General features: G+C 38.7%; 1 protein-coding gene across 2 annotated transcripts in view; it reads right to left on the reverse strand.

Annotated features, from left to right (window-relative positions):
• Positions 1–6454: 6454 nt before the first annotated feature.
• LOC116104073 (zinc finger protein 120-like) overlaps positions 6455–17326 on the reverse strand; it is a 17821-nt gene continuing 6949 nt past the window's right edge. Inside the window, exons 2-4 of one of the 2 annotated variants that reach the window (XM_031390891.1) lie at positions 13888–14014; positions 13627–13687; positions 6455–7955 (exon numbers count right to left, since the gene is read on the reverse strand). In XM_031390891.1, the coding sequence (XP_031246751.1) occupies positions 7166–7955; positions 13627–13687; positions 13888–14014 (978 nt within the window). In that variant the 3' untranslated portion in view covers positions 6455–7165. Of the gene's footprint in view, positions 7968–13626; positions 13688–13887; positions 14015–17326 lie in introns of both variants that reach the window. The other variant, XM_031390890.1, reaches the window with a different exon arrangement.

The following is a 17326-nucleotide window of genomic DNA, read 5'->3' on the forward strand; positions in this document are numbered from 1 at the left end:
TTTTTTCTGGCTTTCTAATTTTGATTGGAAAACCCAAAAATTACTTTTAGAATTTTGTTTTGTTTTTTGAGACAGAGTTTCTCTGTACAGCCCTGGCTGTCCTGGAGCTCACTCTGTAGACCTGGCCTCAAACTCAGAAATCCATTTGCCTCTGCCTCCCAAGTGCTGGCATTAAAGGCGTGCGCCACCACTGCCCGGCCCAAGCTTTTCTGACTTTGGTCAGAATACCTATGAGCTATCCAGAGATCTTTTAGAATTTTTACTAGCAGGGAGAGCTGTCTCAACTAGAGAGTTTTTAAGAATAGCAAGAAGAGGATGTCTAGAGCAGAGCAGAACAGCACACACACACACACACACACACACACACACACACACACACACACACGAGAGAGAGAGAGAGAGAGAGAGAGAGAGAGAGAGAGAGAGAGAGAGAGAGAGAAAGCATAGACTAAAATGCTGTCTCAAGCAGACTGTAGAGCCAAGAGCTTTCTATAGAGAGCTGTCTATGGAGCCTTCTTGAACAGAACATAGGCCATCAGCTTGGACCCATGATCTGACTTCTGAGTTGTTTTCGATGCTCCAAGATGCCCCTAGCTGAGGCTGGTCCTTGGCAGACAGCATACATCCAACTCTGTCTAATGCTCAAAGAGGAGCCAGCTGAGAACAGATTTTGCATTCCACATATACTTGTCATCCTTAAGTCTCTTTCAGGTCTCAGGGTATACTTTGGATAATTTAAATAGAGACATGAGGTAGATGTTGCTTTACAGAGGAAATCTATCTTCTAAATGATAATGTACAACCAAAAAGGTAGATTTAAAAGATGTATCAATGCCACAGTTCTCACACATACAAAGGACAGAGGCCTCAAATACAGAAAACATCCAGGAAAAGTGGCCTAAAAGCACTGTGATTGCAGTTCTTAGATGAATGGCTATACTGGGCTAGTCTAACCTCAGAATAAAGCTGGGTTTGCCTCTGGGTAAGCTAACTCAGAGGAAGGCCACAGCTGCCTTGATGCGGGACCCAAAGGGTTCATTTACTAGCCCTGACTGCTATCTGTCTCAGGACTAAGACATCACTTTAGAGAAATCCATTTAAGCTTCATTTTTATGCTATGTATTTGGGTGTTTTGCCTGCTTATATCTGTATACAGTACCTGCAGAGGCCAGAAGGGGCATCAGATCCCTTGGAACTGGAGTTACAGGAGATGATTAGCTACCAGGTGGTTTCTGGGAATGGAACCTGTGTCCTCTGTAACAACACCCAGTGTTCTTAAATGGTGTCCTATGTTTCTAGCCGCTTTTTTAATTTATAATTTATTTTTATACATTTTATATAAAATAAATCACATTACTTTCCCCCTTCCATGTCTTTTCTCCATCCCTTCCCAAATTCATCCCTCCTAATTTCTTCCTTTTAAGTATGCACTAATATATGAATAAAACATGCTGAGTCCATTTCTGTTGGTTGTGTGTATATGGTTTTAGGGATGAACACTTTGCATTGAATATGCAATGGGGAACTCATCCCTGCCTGAGGCTAATTCTCCTATTAAAGAGAGAGAATTCCTCTCTTTAATGAGCAACAGAAATCTGACTCCAAAGTGACCTAGGCAGCCTTGGATAGTAACAGTATCTAGAATACAAACCATGGGGTGGTAAATACCTCAGTTAACACTCACTGATGCCATGGCCCTGAAGTTCTGTAGATACAGGGAACTCTATGGACATTTGCCTCCCTTGGTTCCATGAACCTTCGATCACACCCCACTGACCATTCTCACCTTTGATGACTTTGAAATCCTGAGATTCCTGCCCCCACTTTCTAGGCTTGTGCTACTGTGCCTGGCTTAGGTGGATTCAACTTCATTTAATGAGTCATGACAATGATGGGATGAGTAAGATGAGCACTCACACTTAACTATATTGCAGAACCATTTATCTCTGCGAACCTGGATTTCACCATCTGTAAAATATGAACAGAACTCTGCCCTAGTCCTTTGATGATTTGTAATACACTCAGTGGAAGACAGTGGAGGTTAAGGCAGGAGGGCTGGATTTGATGGAAGACTTTTTCTGTTACTGGAGTTAGTACCAGAGCCTTTATCCTGGTTACCCTAGCAAGACATACTCTGTCACTCATTCTAAATAAGCCAATTAAAAGAACTGTGACATGCCTAACTATAATCCACCTTCTAGAGGCAAGGTGGGCAGATCTCTCTGATGTCCAAGGACAGCCTAGTCTATATATTGAGTTCCAGACCAGCCAGAGATTCATAGTGAGACTATTCTTTAAAATAGAGAAAACAACAAAAAAGGACAAAAAAGAAAATTATTAATGAAAATTGAAATATTAACATACTTATTCAGTGACTAATTTGGAACAGTGATGAAGATATAAGGTAACTAATCCATTCTTGGGGTCCTAACAGGTTTAGATACAACCCAAGAGATATTCATAGCTATGAAATCTAACCAAGTCATATAATGAATTTTTCCCCATCTGTAAATTCTTCTCAAATTCTCAGTTTCTTTCTTTGAATTGGGGTATTTAGATAATAAGTTAATATCTATTCAGCAGAGACGTTTTCTTTTCTTTTCTCTTTTGTTGTTGTTTTTGTTTGTTTTGTTTTGTTTTTTTCAAGACAGGGTTTTTCTGTGTAGCCCTGGCTGTCCTGGAACTCACTCTGTAGACCAGGCTGGCCTTGAACTCAGAAATTCACCTGCCTTTGTCTCCCAAGTGCTGGGATTAAAGGCATGCACTACCACTGCCCAGCTATTTAATGTTTATTATATTATCTTCTATTAAGCATTTTAAAACTAACATTTTTAAAATGTGTTGACAAAACAGGACACATTATGGACACATCTTCTACACCTAGACTTGAACATAGGAGGCTGACACATGATAGTCAAGAGTTAAAATGTAGCCTTAACTAATGACTGACATTCAAGCCAGGCTAGATAACAAATAACAGCATCTGAAGGGACCAGGAACTACCCACTGTGGGGCAAGTGGACCATGACACCAGATGAACTGGTAAAGTTGAGTGAGCTTAGAGATTTAGATAGGCAGGAATCAAGCCACTCCCTACCCATTTCTGAACTTGCACTGGAACATGTAAACATGACACCCCACTGAGATGACCATGGCAAACAGCCATGTAGGGCAAAGACCTGGAGTCCTCCCCCATGCAAATAGAGTATCACTAATATCTCAAACTGAGCCAATAGGAAACACCTACACCTAAATCCCACCCCATTCCTCATTGTTTATATAGTCCTTGTCCATATGGAATAAAGCACACAACTTATTTCACTGAGGATCATCTGAGAGTGGCTGTTTTACAGAGCTGTAACACTTGAGGAAGAAGTTTCACCCAAGCATTCATTGCTAGACGTTGGATCTGGCTGGCTGGCCAGACTCACGCCTCTGCCTCAGTAGTGGGACCCTGGTACAGGCCAACATACCTCTTTGATTCTCTTCCAAGAGCTGTAACCCTGGCCAGACCGGAGCCCCATGAAACAGTTCTGCTTCACCCTTCAGATAACAACCTACCAGCCTTTCACATACATCCTTACTTGAAAAGCATAATCACTCGCTGACTGATATTTAAATAAACAATGATATTTAAATAAACAACTTATATGATAGGTACCCCATTCTATACACTGAAGCAGAACCTACCACCTAGTAAAAGCACAATGTAAGATGAACAGAATATAATGGACTAATAAACTTCCATGAATGAATTTACTGTATATACAGTGTCTTAGGGTTTCCATTGCTGTGAAGAGACAGCATGACCAATGCAACTCCTACAAAAGATGATGTTTAATTAGGGCTGCCTTATAGTTTCAGAGGTTGAGTCCATTATCACCACAGCAAGAAGCATGGGCATGTGTAGGCAGACATAGGGCTAGAGGAGCCAAGGGTTCTATATCTTGATCTGAAGGTAACCAGGAAGACTTTCCACACTGGGTGGAGTTTCAAAGCCTATGCCTACAGTGATGCACTTCCTAAAACGGCCACACTTACTCCACACCTACTAATAGTGCCACTTACCATGAGCCAAGCATATTCAAACCATCACATTTCACTCCCTTGTCCCCATAAGCTTGTTCAAACACATGAGTCTATAGGGGGCCATACTTAAACATAGGACAACGCAAATTACATTGAGTCCAACTTCAAAAGTACCCATAGTCTATAATGGTCTCAACAATGTTAAAAAATCCAAACTTCAAAGTCTCTTCTGAGACTCCTGTAACTCCTAACTATAATACCTCATAAAACCAAAATGCAGGTCACATATTTCTAATATATCATAGTACAGAATATGCATTACCATTCCAAAATGTCATAGTGAGAAAATACTGGATCAAAGCAAGACAGAAAACCATCTAGGCTAATTCTGAACTGTACATCCACACATGATATCTAACATGTCTGATAGCTTTGTTGACTGTAACAAATTTCTTTCTCTGGGCGGAAGAGATGGCTCAACAATTAAGAGCACTGACTACTCTTCCTGAGTTCAAATCCCAGCAACCACATAACAAGATCTGTAACAAGATCTGATGCCCTCTTCAGGAGTGTCTGAAGACAGCTACAGTGTACTTACATATTTTATATATATATATAATAAAATATTTGGGGTTTTTTTAGAGACAGGGTTTCTCTGTAAACCCTGGGTGTTCTGGAACTCACTCTGTAGATCTGCCTGCCTCTGCCTTCCAAGTGCTAGGATTAAAGGCGCGTGCCACCACCGTCAGGCTGAAGCTCATTTTTATAATTCTTAGCTACCTCAATATATTCTTTTAATCTTTGGATTTTTTTTCTTCTTTATCTTAGCAACTCCAAGGCTTATTATTAAACTTTTTTTTTGGTTTTGTTTTTGTTTTTGTTTTTCGAGACAGGGTTTCTCTGTGGAGCCCTGGCTGTTCTGGAACTTACTCTATAGACCAGGCTGGCCTCAAACTCAGAAATCCGTTTGCCTCTGCCTCCCAAGTGCTGGGATTAAAGGCGTGCACCACCACTGCCTGACTCCAAGGCTTATTATCAAGTCATACCCCAAACTAGAAATATTGTTAAGCCAACATCTTTTTTCTTGACACCAGACTTTGTCGGTCCCAACCTCTATTTGGATTACACATATAACTACCTCCCTTAGGAAATAAAATATCTGGATCAAATTTAGTTGTTGATGTCTTCTGTGAAGGAGACAACCATTTTCCACTATTATCTGAGTCTTATTTTTAACTCTTCCTTTCTCTTTTGTGATCCAGGACTTTTCTTTTTTGTCTATTGACCAAATCATTGTCTCCTTCTTTAGTATCTTTCTGACTAAGGCTCATTCATTAGTCCAGCTGTCTCTGTTCTTTCAGGTTTGTGAAGTCCCTCATAAAATTTATATCGCATCCTTATATTTTGCATAGTTGAGAAATCCTGTAAAGGAGAGCTCTTACACTTACTTTTATATTCTTGAACTTCCGTTGAACTCACGTTTTCAGAGTTCTTTCCCACAGCCTTAAGTGGTCCTGAAGGTCATAGCATCACCATATTGATGAGGATCACCAGACACATTTTTGTTTCCTGGAATCATGCTATTTCTGATTATCATGGAGTCACTGACCTTAGCAGAGAGACCATTCCCCTCAAAGAGGAACATGAAGTAAAATATGTACACTATTATACAAACAAGTTTTATGACTATGGCAACCATCAGCACTCAAGGAGACCCACATCCTGCTGGCTCTGCTCCAGGGATGGAAACAATGTCATACTTTCCCTCTGCGATCATCTAAGACCTTGAAGCCTCTCAAGAGTGCCAAGCATCAGCTGCTCTCCTTGACCCCTTTATGTCTTCAAAACCAATACCACCTGGGGGATTCTTAAACATTACCAAGTCCAACTGCAATACAAGGTACGACCTTGGTTATTTCTGAAACATAGCTTCTTTGTACTCTAAGAAAACACTTCCCAGATTTCATCTCAGTAATGCTGGTCTCTTCTTAATCACTGTTAATTTCTTAGCTACAGCTAACCAGCATCAATTATCCCAGTAGTCTCTTCTATAATATCCTTCCTTTAAGGCTATGATGAAAAAGAGAGATTTTTTTCTTGAAACTGAAGACAACTATGATGTTTAAAGTCTTTATCAAATCATTCTCATGAATAGTGTATTTCTATTGTCTGAGTTTCTACCTTCTGACATCAAGATGATATATAGGCTTTAGACTATTTACAGGGCTAGATATATGGTTGTGCAGTGAAGACAAGTTCATTCCTAGGATCAAGGTCAGATTTTTTTTCTTTACAACTTCCTGTGATTCCTGCTACAAGATCTAAGGGTCTAATATTCTTGAGAACATGCATGTATATGCACACACACACACACACACACACACATCACAAAGACACACTGACATTACATAATTAAAACACATTGTTAAACAAATAAATTTTTATTCACAAAAGTTTTTCTTGTGTAAGCATTCATTCCTATAACTCAGGTGTTAAGGCTTATCTAGAGTTTTTTTCATTATGAAGTGGCTTGTGTAACAGAAAGCCAGCATGTAGGCTTTAAGTCAGAAAAATCAATCCTTTTCAGTTAGTAGGATTTGGGAAGATTTAGAAAATGCTGGCGTGCTGGAGAAAATACGTCACTTGAGTACACCATTTCTAGTTCCCAGTCTCTGCCGTTCAGCTTCCAAATATTTTCTGTGGCCCCAATCGATCAATAGCAGTTTGATTACAATAAATTATTGTTACTTGCATTGACCTGGGATCTCAGTAGACCCCATAACACAAAGGCTTTACCACATTGCTTACATTCATAAAATTTCTAAGCATTATGAATACTTTAATAATGATGAAGACTATAATAGTGTGTGTGCAAAGGCTTCACCATACTAAATACATTCATAAGGTTTCTCTCCAGTACAAATTCTTTCATGATGATGTGCAAAAGCTTCACCATATTAAATACACCCTCAGGGTTTCCTTTCAGTATGATTTCTTTCATGCCTTTGAAGATGACTGTGATGTGCAATGGCTTTACCACAGTGGTTACAATTCATAGGATTTCTCTCCAGTATGTGTTCTTTTATGTACTTGGACACGGCTGTGTTGTGAAAAGGCTTTACCATAATGGTTAAATTCAGGGTTTCTCTCCAGTATGTTTTCTTTTATGTACTCGGAGATTGCTGTGACATGCAAAGGCTTTACCACACTGACTACATTTATAAGGTTTCTCTCCTGTATGAATTCTTCCATGAACTTGAAGATGACTGTGATATGCAAAGGTTTTACCACATTGATTGCACTCATAGGGTTTCTCTCCAGTATGTGTTCTTTTATGTATATGAAGAAGATTATGAGAAGGAAAGGCTTTACCACATTGAATACATTCATAAGGTTTCTCTCCAGCATGTTTTCTTTTATGTACTTGTAGGGTACTGTGACGTGCAAAGGTTTTACCACATTGATTACATTCATGAGGTTTCTCTCCTGTATGAATTCTTTTATGCCTCTGAAGATGACTGTTACATGCAAAAGCTTTACCACATTGATTACACTCATAGGGTTTCTCTCCAGTATGTGTTCTTTTATGTATTTGGAGATCACTGTGAGTTACAAAGGCTTTACCACATTGATTACATTCATAGGGTTTCTCTCCTGTATGAATTCTTTCATGCCTTTGAAGATTACTGGGATATGCAAAGGCTTTACCACATTGGTTACACTGAAAGGGTTTCTCTCCAGTATGTATTCTTTTATGTACTTGGAGATTACTGTGGCCCGCAAAGGCTTCACCACATTGAATATCATCATAGGGTTTCTCTCCAGTATGAATTCTTTCATGCCTTTGAAGATGACTCTGATATGCAAAAGCTTTACCACAATGAGTATATTCAGAGGGTTTCTCACCAGGATGACTTGTTTCATGCCTGTGAAGATAATTGGCACATTTAAAAAATGCTTTAACACATTCATTATACTGATCAATCATTTTATATGAATAAATTTTACAATTTGATCTAATCATGAAGAAGAATCAGATCTTAAAGTTTTATTCCTTTTTTATGTTCATGGTGTTCTCCTTTGTTATGGGTTGTTTTACATTTTTGAAGATACTTATAATGGTAAGAGCATTTATTACATGGCTCACATTTATAGCATTATTTTTCTATGTAAATTTTTTCCACACATTTGAAGAGAACTGGAAGAACTCAGAGCTTTACTACACTGATTTCATTTATAATTTTTCCTATAGTGAGTCATACCAATTTGCAAATTGAACTAGGACAAACAGAAGAATTTCCACGTTTGTAGCACCAATAGGAATTTTCTGCAGTGTGAGTATATGGATATTCCCAATAAAGTTGGAAAACTGGTGTGGTCCATGAGTTGCCTCCCAAACCACAGGAGCATTGATTTCAGTCAGACAGGAATAGTTTATTGAGTATGCACCCCAGGACTGATTGATCAGAGTGACAGGTCATGCTCGGGAGCTGAACCATGAGATTGAGTTAAGATCCTACAGGGCTTTTTAAGCTTGAGATCTATAAACATCTGTGCCAAGTCAAGACTTAGGAATAAGGGATTTCCTTAGCAAAATGTCTTTGTTATACATTTATCCTGCTCCCATTGTCTGGGGAATCCAACTATGCCAGGAGACTTATCTTGTCTAACATTCATGTCTAAACTTGCCAACTAGGAGGTCAATTACACACATACATGTCTCTTTCTGCCAAGTAGGATCTCAATTCCTAGGGAGGTCTTGAGAACTTAAACTTTATTCAACACCTACTCAAAATGAAAGTTTTATAATAGTTGCAGGTGTTTCTCTTATGTTGGGGCCCATCCTAGGGGCAGCTTATAAAGGCAAATACCATAAACGCTTATACCCAGGTGCAGAAAATGTTGCTGGTTTGGGTCCAAGCTTATACAAAGCAGTTCTAACTGACTTCTCTTGTGATTGGCTTCCAAGAGCACAGACTATAACAGAGTATCAATCAATTTGGGCATGAGAAGGTTTCCTAGTAACAACAGGAAAAAAAAAATGAGAAATTTCCTTATAACATTAACAATAGCACAAAATGTCACACTAACCACCCACCTATGCCTTAATATTTTACCTAGGCCTTAACAAAAACCAATTAATTGCAAACTTGTATCACATTCAGAACGTCTACTCATATTGGATACTACTACTACATATCTTCTCATTGTTCTGGGAGAAAGAGAGGTACCTTACTTCTTTCAATAGCCCTGTGCTCACATGGCTTGTATCCACTGTGACATATGATAATCTTATTTAAAGAAGAGTAACAAATGAAAGGGTTCCATGTTGCATTCACATAGTTTGACTTTTTAGTCTTCAAAGACATGTGGTATAGCAGTGAGGTTTCCACCATAACATTTTGACTCTCATACATTGCCCCTGTCATCAAACTTAGCAATGTTACTTCACGTATATGAGAAAGAGCAGCTTTACTATGGACTATTTGCTTATTAGAAGGTTGTTAGATAGACATATACCTATCACCTATTCAGTGTGTATACCTTTTGCAATATGGAAGTGGTAGGACATTAAACAAATTGGAAGTTATACAGCATAGCTCTATGATTCTGTTAAGGCATTTTTTCCTTCTTTCTTTGAGGAATGCCTTGCAAATACATTGGATATCTGACATTGAGGTACATAGTTTTGTGAGAATTTAATTGTTGTAGAAAATTTTTAAGATTTTATTTATTTATTTTATGTATATGAGTACATTGTAGCTGGACAGATGGTTGTGAGCCACCATGTGGTTGCTGGGATTTGAACTCAGGACCTTCAGAAGAACAGTCAGTGCTCTTAACCTCTGAGCCATCTCACCAGCCCTGTTGTAGAAATTCTTAATCTTCATCTGGGGTTTCTATCCCACCTTAATCATTCAAATTATGGATAAAAGACATATAACTTTTATTATTCCTAATAAGCCTTAAACAGCACATGAGCTGGGCACAAATCTTTACGCTATTAGAGTTGGCCTGGTGCTGCAGTATTCTAATGATAATGCTGGTTCCTCAGGATCTCATTTTCCCATACACAACTGAGTCCACATGTAGACCCAAGGGCTTAGTGATCCTTGCCTTGGAGGTCGAAGGAGAACCATGAGGAGTTGAAGGTGAATGGAAGAGAAGCCTCCATGGGTTAGGGGAGTCATAATAATGTGGCCCTGAGGCCTGGCCAATTAGAGTTAAGAGCAGCCCAAATAAAACACAGTAATAACTCCAGGTTGTCAATAGAAAAATGACTACTCTTTAAAGAAGGGAGAAATAAATAGAAATTAATATAAATGCTTTTAAGCACACATGGATAAAAAAATAAATAAATCCAGGTCTTTGATCTCAATGTTTACAAGACAAAAGCAAGAATAGTTAGATGTCTTGTGAATCAGGCTAACTTAATCTACAAACAAATCCAGGTGCGTTCAGGCTATATTCAAAAAAAACCCTATCAATAAATAATAAGAGTTTAAAATTGTTTTATCAAAATAAAGTGGTTATAAATTCAGTGGTTATAATAATATTACAGAGATCAAAGGAGAACAGACCTAAATAAAAAAGAAGCTGCTAAATTAGATCAATCTATATTTTTGATGACTTTGGGTTACTGGACCAAAGGGATGCTATTTTGGGAAAGAGACTCTGTACTGGCTGGTTTTGTGTGTCAACTTGACACAAGCTGGAGTTATCACAGAGAAAGGATCCTCCCTTGAGGAAATGCCTCCATGAACCCAGCTGTAAGGCATTTTCTCAATTAGTGATCAAGAAGGGAGGGATCCTTGTGGGTGGTACCATCCCTGGGCTGGTAGTCTTGGGTTCTATAAGAAGGCAAGCCGAGCAAGCCAGGGGAAGCAAGCCAGTAAGGAACATCCCTCCATGGCCTCTGCATCAGCTCCTGCTTCCTGACCTACTTGAGCTCCAGTCCTGATTTCCTTTGGTGATGAACAGCAGTGTGGAAAGTGAAAGATGAATAAACCCTTTCCTCCCCAATTTGCTTCTTGGTCATGGTGTTTTGTGCAGAAATAGAAACTCTGACTAAGGCAGGTTCTATATTTGTGTTAACAAACAAACAAACAAACAAACAGCAACAACAACAACAACAACAAAGGCTTTAGACTCCTTCTAAAATAATAGGGATCAGATTTCACAGTGAAAGACCCCTGAAGATCATGGCTGCAGACAAAGGAAAAAAAAATTCAGAAAAACCAAACAGGACAGGTAACATGATTTGCTGATCTCTCTACATGGCATCAGCCATAAAACTTCACCTATACATAGCCTATAAATCCTGTTGGCTACAGAGTTCTCAAAATTCATCATGACATCCTTTCATATGGCATAAGTAAAATTTTATATTACAATTTGGTTATTGATTGAACTAATTCATAAAAAGATAGTCGTTTTTACCTGCTCAAACAAAAGACAAAATATTAATCCTTAACTAATCTGTGCACCTTTCACATTTCATACAAATATCTTTATAAAACTAAACATTGGTTATAAGGTTAATATATTACAAAATAAAAGACCAATCAGTCAGCCCTGACAAAATTCACCCTTGGGGATGCTGAGATGGTGAGATGGTGAGATGGTGAGATGGTGCTGTCCACCTCCCTGCTTAATCCTATCTCAACTGCATCAAAGCTGTTTCCTCTAAGTCTAAAGACTTGCTTCCAAAACAGCTTCAGAAAAGACTGCTGATCCCAGATGACCTTGGCTCATCCAGCCTTTCCCACTGTTCAAGTCAGGACTTAAGGTAAGCCCTAAACTTTCTCAACACATAATAACTGGACAGCACATAAGGCCAGATAGCTTTATTTTTACTTACCCATTTTTCCAACTCCCTTTTGGTCACTCAAACAAAAAAATTATTCACCCCAAATCAACAAAAAACAATTATAAAAAGTCTGTAGTCCTAATCCCTTAAATTGGGGTGGACGGTTTCAGTCATTTTATAAACTATAGGTATGGGTTTTTTGTTTTGTTTTTTTGTTTGTTTTTTGTTTTTGTTTTTCTTTGTTTTTTGAGACAGGGTTTCTCTGTATAGTGGGCTGAACTGGAACTCACTCTGTAGACCAGGCTGGCCTCGAACTCAGAAATCCACCTGCCTCTGCCTCCCAAGTGCTGGGATTAAAGGCATGTACCACCAACTGCCTGGCAAAAGATCTTTTAACTATGAGACATGTCTGCTCCTGACAATATCCACTTCAAAAAAGATAATGAACATTGATACCTCTGTGTGGAGTTGCTTTAACTGTGGCAAGCTAGCCACTGGGCAAGAAATGCCCTAACTTTATCTGTCCAAAAAGGACATATGGGTGCAAAATAGTTTACTGCTATACTCTTCCAAGACAGAGAATATTTTATAAATATTATTTAAAAAATTGGGGACTATCCAAGCAGCAAGCTATCTCTGTCATTCCTATGATTTTTAAAATCTGTGTCTCTACACTTCCACATATTCAAATAATGTTTGCTCCTTTCAAATCTCTAATGGGGTTAAAAATTAAATAGTCATAGCATTACTGTAAACTTAAGTTGTTTAAGATTTAAAAGTATGTTCTAGGTCCACAAAAGTAATTTTAGGGGAGTTATACAAGTTAGGATAAAAATTGATTTGCATAGAAATCTCTAAACTCACCAGGATAAAATAGATAATAAAATACTTTCTCCTAAATTGCCAAATATAAACAGACAAGATTTTTAAAGTGTCACTTTTACTTAATAATTCAATTTCATAATTATTCCTAGGGTATATTGTTCAGTATTATTTAAAAAGGAGCCTTTTTATTTAGACAAAAAAGGGGAATTGTTGAGGTTTGGTCCTTGGCTATGTATTGTAATGCTAAATTCTATACCTGAAGGTCTAGGCCTATGAGTGATTTCACACACTTATAAGCTTTTATTGTGCAAACCTTATTCCCTGATTTAAAACTATTGGTTAAGCCGGGCAGTGGTCGCACATACCTTTAATCCCAGCATTTGGGAGGCAGAAGCAGGTGGGTTTCTGTGTTCGAGGCCAGCCTGGTCTACAGAGTGAGTTCCAGGATAGCCAGGGCTGCACAGAGAAACCGTGTCTCGGAAAAAACAAAACAAAAACAAAAACAAAAAAACAAAAACCAAAAACACCATCGGTTAAATAAAATTGGCTACTTCAAATTACTGGATGGATTAGAGGTAGGTGGATTTGGAGTGACCTGGTTGGGGGAGGAGAGATGAAAAGGAGGAAGAAGGGTTGAGTAAAGAGAAGAAAGCAGCCTTGTGGGGAGAGAGACCATGAGCACATGCTGGGAGAACCAGCAGGTATCTGGAGTGCATGGCTAGGGAGGCAGCTAGGCCAGCAGTTTAAACAGAAGAGTAGAGTAATTCCAGTAATTGTCAAAGCCAAATAAAATAACCATAGTCTGAGTCTCATTTATTTGTAAGTTAGTCAGGAATAGTTAAAATTAGTTGTACTACACTTAAAGCAGTGCTTTTTTATACTGTTGCTTTTCTTTAAAACTTCCAGGACACACTAAAATTCTTTCAGAGGCATATTTATATCAGCTTGCACATGAAAATTACCTTCCATGTCTTCTAGAACTTTGACAATGTTCTTCAATATTATGGTCTTCCCAATTGTAGCCTAAAATATAGTACCAGAAAATGTATGATATATTATTGGAAATTAGGCAAAATTCAAATTACTTTATTCAGTGAACCTTAGAACTATGGCCGATTTATTCTTCTCATTCTTCCTGATTCTCAATTGAAATTACAGCAGATCATCAATAACAAACATTTGTTCCCTTATTTTAAAAAGGGAAAGAAAATTCATAGTCTTACCTACAGCAGTGAGGTTCTTGTAGGTCTCCAGCATCACATCTCTGTAGAGACTCTTCTGGGAATGATCCAGCAAAGCCCACTCTTCCTGAGTGAAGTTCACATGCACTTCATCGTAGGTCACTGCATCCTAAAGTATCCCATACAAGTGTATAACAGAAAGCATGATACCAACAGCACTAAATGTATGCTTTGTTGACAATATATTCATACAATGCTAGTGCTTCCTTCACTTATTTTCTGACACAGAAGTTCTAATATGCCGGGCAGTGGTGGCACACGCCTTTAATCCTCACATTTGGGAGGCAGAGACAGGCGGATTACTGAGTTCGAGGCCAGCCTGGTCTACAGAGTGAGTTCCAGGACAGCCAGGGCTATACAGAGAAACCCTGTCTTGAAAAACAAAGCAAACAAAGAAACAAACAAAAAAAGAAGTTCTAATATATTAACCAAGTCATTTTATAAGGAAATTGAATAATGAGGTTCACCTCTGTGCCTTTTCAATAGGATAGAGCCTTGCACATGAAATGCCAATAAGCACGCGCGCGTGCATACACACACACACACAGAGAGAGAGAGAGAGAGACAGACAGACAGACAGACAGACAGACAGACAGACAGAGAAGCAAACAGGATCAACAGTAGTGAGCACACATCAGAGAAATTGTATGAACAACCACTAACAACAAAAATAATGGGCAAGCTAGGTGTGTTTGCTCCTGTCTTTAATCCCAATACTCAGGAGGCAGAGGCAGGTATATCTAATTTAGCTGGATGCCATCCTAGTCTATGTATGCTACATGTCCTAGGATAGCAAGAAGTACCTATTAAGACCCTACAAAAATTAATCAGGCAAACAAAAAAGATAGAAAGAACTCAGAGGTCTTTACTGTGCTAGGGACCTGCCCTGGCCTTTAGAGGAGACCTTTAGGGGAATGGTACTAGGCAGGGCACAGCGTCACTTGAAGGTCAGACTGATGATCTCTGGTTTGTAACTCTCTCTTACTGTATTGTGCTAATCAGGGCTGGTTTCTTTTCTCTCTGGCTCAAGGACCTCTTGCTGGCCAAGGGAGAGGCTTAGAACTTGTTAATTCTTCATGAACCAGAGAGAAAAGAGAAGAAAATCATTTTACACACATAACACACATAGACATACATACTCATACACATACGCACACTGGCTGAGTATCCCACGACTTATCTCATCAACTCTACAAGTGTTTACGCATACTTACATATACACCTATACTTATACATGCATGAATGTACATACATTTAGAGAAACAGACACATAGATATATAATTTGCTGGTTAGGGCTGAGCCCCAAATGCCACACACATACACTTGAATGGATGGGGCAGCGCCCCCAAGCCATCACCTTATTTCTTTTCTTTGACCTTTTTATACATTCTTAGACAAAAAGTCTTTAGAAAATTACCTCATAGATAAAATGTTACACAAAAAGGGGGTTACAGATAGATGCTGATAATAAGTTCAAAACAGAATTTCATTCTATAAGCTCATCGTAAGTTCAAAGCAACAGTTTCACGTGGCCTTGTTTTACCATAGTGCATACCTGTGGCCTCATCCTTGGACCTGACTTAGAATGAATGTTTTTCCTTGATCACAAATTTGTCCTAAGCTTATTTCTCCTCAGTGTAACTGTGAAAACTCATTGTATTCTTGATTATGTAGCCTTTACTTACTATTCTATAGGAAGTGGGCACATTCTATTCCTGATTCTAATTTTACTACATCTTTCTGACAAAACAACTAAAACCACCTCCTTAAATTTTCTTCTTAAAATATTTTAATCAAATCAGGAATTCTATAAAAATCATTAATTCATCTAAACATCATTAATTCGTGAAAGTTCATCTTCATGTTGATCTGCAGGAAATTTGCTCAATAGGTTAGGTTGATGCTCAGGAATCATAAGGCTATGTAATAGTGACCGGAAAGGCATATCAGCTGCAAGAAGCAATCCTGAGATGAAGTTTCTAAGGATTCTATATTCTCAGAGCTCACCTACCTCAAGCCATGCAAAATGGTGGGCCATCTCCTGAAATTTTACTTGCATGCTTTCCAAGCCCATCAGCTAATCATATAAAAAGAAAGAAAGCCAGGCATGTTGGCCCACATCTAATCCCAACACTCTGGAGCCAGAGACAGGTGGATATCCAAGTTCAAGTCTTGCCTGGTCTACATACCTACTTTCAGGACACCCAAGGCTACACAGAGAAACTTTGTCTTCAAAAATCAAAACAAAAAAAATTAAGAATATAAAAATGTTAGGGTAGCAAAATAGCCTAGCATTGAATAGCAATTGCTTCTACTGTATCTTATGTGATTTAGGGATAGAGAGTATAATGGTGAGGGCATAACAGCACAAGAAGGAAGCTGACTATAAAACAGAAGACACAGAGGACAGAAAATGGGTTGAGTCTATAGACACTCACATCTCATCTCCAATAAGGAATCTAGAAAGGTTCCTCTTATAAAAGCTGCCATAAGCTCCCCCAAAAAAGCCACAAAGGAGATACAAGTGTTCAGAGACATCACCCTATCTAGGAGCTTTTAACTCAATCAACTATACTTTGAACCTGCTCACTATAGGCTCTTAGTCATCCCAATAATCCTAATAGTCTACAACAGCCTGTACACATACTGTTCAAATGCCCATAGACTTTTTTGACACTCAAAGCAATCTCTTGATCTCCACATCTTGTAAAATCAGAAAGCAAATTACATCTTTCCAACATACAATGACACAGAAAATCCTTTGCAATTCCAATAGAGTGGAATGTGTGGAATAGTGGTGGAAGATTGGACCAAAACAAGAAACCCAACAGGGCAAACATCAAATCCTGTGCTTCTGTCTCAGACACATGAGGCTTCAGTTTCAAAGGGTTCAGATGGCCCTAACCCTGCAACTTCTCAGACATCTTTCAGTTTGGTTACCCTAACCCTTCCACTCCTTATATGCATCTCTCCATGACAGATTTCTCATAGCTTAGGTATCTTAACATCTTGTGGTCTCAAAATGCAACTCAGGCTTCATCCTCACAGGTTCACACAGTGAACTCTCAGTTTCCTCACTGGGGCTCTGAGTTTGCCAAACACAGACGGCTGGAACAATGCTAAACTGCAACCACAGAGGAATAATTTAAATTTTTGTATCTTACTTGCTTCCAGAACGAACACAATATGGGTGATACTGTCAAGTTTGGCTTCTAAATTGGGATGGAACCCACATGCTTGGACCACAGTTGCACCAGGTTTTATATGAAGTTCCTTCCTGGGACTAGGAATCACTTTGCCGGAGCTGGAGAGATGGCTCAGTGGTTAAGAGCACTGACTGTTCTTCTGAAGTTCCTGAGTTCAAATCCCAGCAACCACATGGTGGCTTACAACCATCTGTAATGAGATCTGACACCCTCT

Source organism: Mastomys coucha, unplaced genomic scaffold (genome assembly GCF_008632895.1).
Source record: "Mastomys coucha isolate ucsf_1 unplaced genomic scaffold, UCSF_Mcou_1 pScaffold21, whole genome shotgun sequence".
NCBI lineage: Eukaryota > Metazoa > Chordata > Mammalia > Rodentia > Muridae > Mastomys > Mastomys coucha.